This window comes from Hemiscyllium ocellatum, chromosome 38 (genome assembly GCF_020745735.1).
Source record: "Hemiscyllium ocellatum isolate sHemOce1 chromosome 38, sHemOce1.pat.X.cur, whole genome shotgun sequence".
Taxonomy (NCBI): domain Eukaryota; kingdom Metazoa; phylum Chordata; class Chondrichthyes; order Orectolobiformes; family Hemiscylliidae; genus Hemiscyllium; species Hemiscyllium ocellatum.
This window is the reverse complement of record NC_083438.1, coordinates 32618557-32624804: the sequence shown is the minus strand read 5'-3', so window position 1 is coordinate 32624804 and position 6248 is coordinate 32618557. Positions and strand designations below refer to the sequence as shown.

General features: G+C 42.6%; 1 protein-coding gene across 1 annotated transcript; it reads right to left on the bottom strand.

Annotated features, from left to right (window-relative positions):
- Positions 1–1115: 1115 nt before the first annotated feature.
- LOC132833918 (CD276 antigen homolog) lies at positions 1116–5900 on the bottom strand. The gene is made up of 5 exons (XM_060852579.1): positions 5711–5900; positions 4993–5056; positions 2972–3316; positions 2798–2836; positions 1116–1213 (listed from the first exon to the last, which is right to left on the bottom strand). Exons 1-5 carry the CDS (start codon positions 5729–5731, stop codon positions 1116–1118), a joined length of 567 nt encoding a protein of 188 aa, XP_060708562.1. The 5' UTR covers positions 5732–5900.
- Positions 5901–6248: the final 348 nt, after the last annotated feature.

Sequence of the window (6248 nt, the reverse complement as noted above, 5' to 3'; positions counted from 1 at the left end):
CTGAATGCAAATTGATGTAGATTGTGAATAGAGAGGCTCCCCAACAGATCTGTACAGTTTCATTAATAAACAAAGATATTCCTACTCCGTTTCTATCCATTAATCACTTTGATAGGAAGAATGGAGGTGCAGACTATGTAAGGAATGATGGAGATGTTAGAAAGTGTTGATATCCAGGGACCTAAACAGCTTTGTTCACAATTTATTGAAAGCTAACGTGCAGGCATAGCAAGAAATTTAGAAAGCAAACAGGATGCCTTGCTTCAATTGCATACAACACTGGTGAGACCACACCGGGAACAGTGTGTACAGTTGTAGTTCCATTACCTAAAGAAGTGCCATTGAGAAAGTGCAGCAGAGGTTCACCAGACCGATTTCTGGTATGGTGGAACTGGCATATGGGGGTAGATGGAGGAGCTTGGGCCAATATTACCTGGTACTGAGAAGAATGAAAAAGATATATTTGGAAACTTAGAATTCTGAAGAAGTGATAGATGATAGACGCAGGAAGGATTTTGGGTCTCCTAACTGTGGAGTCTGGAACCTTGGGACACTGACAAACAATAAGAAAATGGAAGATGTTTAGGACTGAGATGAGGAGGAACTTCACTCAGGGTGGTGAATCTTTGCAATTCTCTACCTGTCTGCCACTAAAGCAACTTCAAAAACCGAGATTGTCAGATTTTGAGAGACTAATGACAAAGGGATATAGGAAGATCAGAGGAATGCTGTGTTGATGTAGATGACTAACCATGATCGAGAGTAACAAAGCAGATTCAGGGGGTTCAATAGCCTATTTTTGTTCTTCTCCTCTTAACCAATCCTCAATCCAGGCTGGATTACCCCCAATCCCACTCACCCTTATCTTGTGCAAAAACCTATTGTGTGGCACCACCTCAAATATTCTCTGGTTTTTCAGTGGGACAATATTTGCTAAAGTTCAATTCACAGGACTATTCAGTGAGAGGATGACAAGCTAGAAGTGAATGAATGCTGCATCCTCACAGCTCAGGGAATGGACAGGGACAGAGCTCAGCAACATTTCACACAATCTTATACAAAGATCAAAGGGTTAAATTGGAAATAGTGCAACATTCCAGAACTCACCTTCTTTGTCACTTGAGGACAATGTAAACCACAATTCCAGCTGCAACAAAAACAGTAACAATCCCGATTCCCAATCCAACTCTTGCACCAGTGGAGAGTCCAGGATCTAGAGACAGAATGAAGCCATTAACAGACTGGGACACAGAAACAAAACTAACACCAGAGACCTTCAGCACCTAGTGTTTCAGAACCAGCCCCAGTACAAACAGATCCCTGGTTAATTCTAGTCCTTCAGGGACTCATACACATACCACACAGCTCCTTACCTACACAGTGCTCCAGAATGTGATCGATACAGACTTTCCAATAGAGAGAACTGGACAATGACCAGCAGCAGCCTCTCTTCAATTAAAATCCAACAGCCTAGCTTTAGTGTAGGTTCTTTACCATGTTGACTGGGCTGGGTATGTGTCTTTGTTGTGTCCTGATTCAGATCCTTGGGTTGTAGCCACTGGTCCATTCAGTTTTTTTCCAGTCCATCCAGTGGCTTGATTGAAGCATCTGAACAAGTCAGGGTCCAGTTATAACTCACTCAGGTTTATGATGGACTGGAGTCACACATAGATCAGAACAGCTAAGGCTAACAGGTTTCCTTCCCATTTGGGATGAGTGAACCAGTTTCAGCAGCTTCATGGTCATGTTTATTCAGATCTTACTTCCATATTTTTATTTATTAAACTGAATTTAATTTCTGAAAATGACATGGCAGAATTTGAAAGGATTTATCCACAGATCGAACCTCCCTGCTGGTACATTACATCCCAATCTTCACATGGTTACACTGTGATGCTGGATTTATATGAAGCTCTGATCGGTTACTTGCATCTTTAGTTCTTGTCACCATGGTCTATGGATGGCATTTATTTGGGAATGAGAATTTCCACCATTGATGTACATGTGACTGAATACACCAACAGAAATTTGACAGAAGGTCCTGTGAGGTTGTGGAATCCAGGCAAAGGACTTGCCTTCTTTACTTTCCAACTCTGTCACTCTGCCTCAACATCGAGATGTTAGGATTCAAGCCATGGTCTATAAAAGTTAACGCTCAGTGACACATTATTTATGATGGTAGTTCCAGTTATTGGTTTTAGCGAGATACATGGTCATACGTGTAAACAGATGTGCAAAAAGTGAGTCAATGTTTCTCTCCACTGATTATAACCAGAATCAATCCCAATCCCAGATTCCCTAACAGAAGAGTTTGATTTATATTATACAGAGACTCCCTACACAATTCCAGAAACACTACTGCTTGAAGAAAGCAGGAATTCTCAGAATTCTATATCTGAAAGGGATAGGAAGGGGAGTCTGAGAAACAGAAGTAACAATTGCAGGGACCAAAAGAGAAAATGCTGGAAAATCTCAGCAGGTCTGGCAGCATCTGTAAGGAGAAAAAAGAACTGACGTTCCAAGTCTAACTCACCCCGTGTCAAAGCTTTCTGTTGAGATTTTCCAACATTTTCTCTTTTGGTTTCAGATTCCAGCATCCGTAGGAATTTGCTTTTAACAATTGCAGGGAGTTTAACGACCAGTTCCAGGTTAGTGATTCACATCACTCACTCTCACAAAGTAATTCTTGTGAAAATATCACACAGCATTTCAAAACTTCCAATGTTCCTCCCTGTCTATCCAGCATGATCCAATGTAAGAGCTGAAAACACATGCAGTAGTTTAGAAACAGATTTACCTGGTACAGGTGTGTTCGGTCCAGGTGTAGGAGCTCGCTCTAAAGGAAACATCATGTGTTTAGTACAGTATGTGAAACAAACTGCAGAAGTATTCTGAGACTCCAGACTAGTCAACAATAAATGCACCATTTAAAATCAGACATTAAACGTGATACTAGGAACAAATCTCTTACCTGTGACAGAGAGATGGACAGAATCAACTCCCTCCCATCGAAAGTGATCCTCCATCCTGCTGTAAATCTGACACTGATATTCGGCCTGGTCTGACTCCCTGAGGTCAGAGATCAGAACTGACCAGTTGCCTTGTTCCAGTTGAGCTTTGAACAGTTTTGTTCTGTTTCTGAACTGTGGGTCTTGTTCTCTTAAATCATCGCTCCCATTGACAAACTTGTGGACAATTTCCCTCTTAAGTGTCCCCCAGATTACCTGTAAATCAGAGAGTAGGACATTCCTTTTGTAGGTACAGGGCAGCACAACCTGCTCCCTCAGGTACCCAGAAACTGGGAAAGGTGAGTTACCTAGAAGAGATTGAAAATAATTATCCATTATTCACAGTTGCTACATTATATCCATACAAGCATCACGCTCTGCATAAAAAGTTGCCCTCAGGTCCTTTTATACCTTTCCCCTCTCATCTTAAACCAATGCCCTCTAGTTTCCCTCTTGGGAAATAGATCTTGGCTATTCACCCTATCCATGCCCCTCATGATTGTATAAATCTCTATAAGGTCACCCCTCAGCCTCTGATGCTCCAGAGAAAAAAGCCCCAGCTTATTCAGCCTCTCCCTATAGCTTAAACTATCCAATCCCAGCAACAGTCTTGTAAAAAAATCCAATTCATAGCTTTTAAAAACATGAACTGTACTCAAAACTTAGTTATTTTAAAATAAAACTAAAGACTGCAACAATTGACTACTGAGGGTCAACTGACTTGGTCTGTGAATTAAAATAAACAGCTACATACTCAAAATCAAATTCCATCTAAAGGGGTAACTACCCATTGACTGAAACCCAAAATGTGGATCTTACCTCCCTCTGTCACCAACCTGTCACACTTCACCCCTCTCCTTTTGGGCTGAAGAGGATAGGTTAAGGTACTTTCTCGATGGTATGATGTCAAATACAGTGGATGCCAAAACAAACTTGTTGGTTCAGGTAAGGATGCAGATGTTTCACTGTATTGTACAAAACCCTAGTTAGACTTCACTTGGGGTACTGCAAGCAGATCTGGCACTGCATCTTAGAAAGGATATGTTGGTCTTGGAGAGAGTACAAATCGTACGTTTACATGACTGATACCTGAACTTTAGGGTCCAGTTACGAGGAGATAATATAACTTTTTTTCTCCAGAATTTAGAAGGTTAAGAGGTGATCTGACCAAAGTCTTCAAGGTATGAACAGTAAAAGACTGGATTGATAAATAAACCAGTTCCACTGGTTGGGGATTCAAGAACTAGCGGCCACAGTCTGACTATTAGGGCTAGACTGTTCAGCAGAGATCTTAGAAAACACTTCTACACACAAAAAGGGTGGGAATTGTTTGGAACTCTCTTGCACTAAGGGCAGTGGATGCTGGATCAGTTGTTAATTTAAAATCTGAGATTTTTTTTTATTAAGCAAAAAATACAAGTGTCATGGGCCAAAGGCAGGTAAATGGACTTGGACTACAGATCAGTCATGATGTCATTTGAACGGTGGAACAAAGTTCCATCAATACATCAATACAAGTTCCTGAAGAAGGGTTCATGCCCGAAACGTTGACTCTCCTGCTCCGTGGCTGCTGCCTGACCTGCTGCGATTTTCCAGCAATACATTTTCAGCTTCCATCAATACAGTCAGACTTCCCCCTTTCCCAGAATTTAAAGTCCAATGCCCAGTCCTGATGACACTTTCGTCCCCCACCCCCCCCCCCCCCCCCCCGACACACAGCAACAATTTTCAGTTGTTTAATGTATAGCATTTCTCAGAGACCGGTTGCCATCATTCAGTCACCCATCACAGGCCCACCAGATTCCCAGGCTACTATCCTAGTACCATCTGAAGATATTAAGTTCCTTCCTTTCAGCTCTTATGATCTTGGTGTGAAGCATGAACCTATGGTGTCCACTTGAATTCCACGCAGCAGCTAAAAGTAATTTCCCTCATCCCCAACCTTTGATCACTGCTGAAATGTTCTAGCGGTGACAGCACTGACCTGCAACAGCAGCAACATTTAGCAGCAGCAGCAGCAGGGGGAGTAGTTTCTGTGAGCTGTGTGCCTGTAACAGGAAAACATAGTTAGCCCTTTTTGTAGAACTCTGAACTCAAAAACTGCGTGAATTTATGTAAAACTCTGATCTCACTTTTTAGATTAGAATCAATCAAAACATCAGGTCATAGGCAGAGAACACAGGGGGCGAACACCTTCAACATATTGTCTAGCTATCACCATTGTTAACAGCTAACCCGACAATGCAACTTTTTAAAAAAAGGGTTTTGTGATTTACACATGAAAGAAGTGAACCTATCACTGTATTCTAACAGATGAAAGGCTCAACAATCAATTTTTCGATGTATAATTTCAGTTACATCACAGTGTAATTTTTTGCAATAAATTCTGTGTTCCGATCGAGCCCTCCACAATGACCTGATGAAGGAGCGTCGCTCCGAAAGCTAGTGTGCTTCCAATTAAACCTGTTGGACTATAACCTGGTGTTGTGTGATTTTTAACTTTCTTCTATAGATTCATCTTTCTTGCGCCTGCTATTCCCCCCTTCATACAAGCCTCTCTCCACTCTTTCCCCGTCCTCTCCCTCCACCCCCAAACCCCCCTCCGACTCTACATCCCCGAGCACACACTCGCTCTTTCCCCGATTCCCAATCGATTTTGCTCCACTCACACTCTCCCTTGACCGTCTAGCCTCACTCGGTACCTGCTGTTCCTGTCCAGCCATTTCCAGGGCAGAGAGTGAACAACCAGCCCTTACTGTATCCCGGACTGGGAATGGGATCCCAAAAGAAAGGAGAATCCCGGAGATGCGAGGGGATCATGCGGTCCCCTGGATCACAGGGTAGGGGAGGAGAGTAATCCTGGAGCCTCAGGACACAGAGCTGGATCCCTGAGTGAGGGCTGCCACAAAAGATTGAATCCCACGAAGAACTGATTCATCTCGCAGCTCCTTTCGCGCTTTGAAATTTCCCCTTTCCGTGTGGCAGGTTCTGGTTGGTTAGTGTCCCGGCTTCTTGCGAAGTTGCAGTTTCAAATAAACCTGTTGGACTAGCCTAGTATTGGTGATTTTTGACTGATTGACGATAGAATCATTCAACTTTTAAATATAAGATATTGGAACAGAAATATGGCCATTCAGCCCAACAAGTTTGTTTCATCCCCATGACAGTTTTTAGATTAGATTACTTAGTGTGGAAACAGGCCCTTCGAGCCAACAAGTCCATACCGACCCGCCGAAGCGC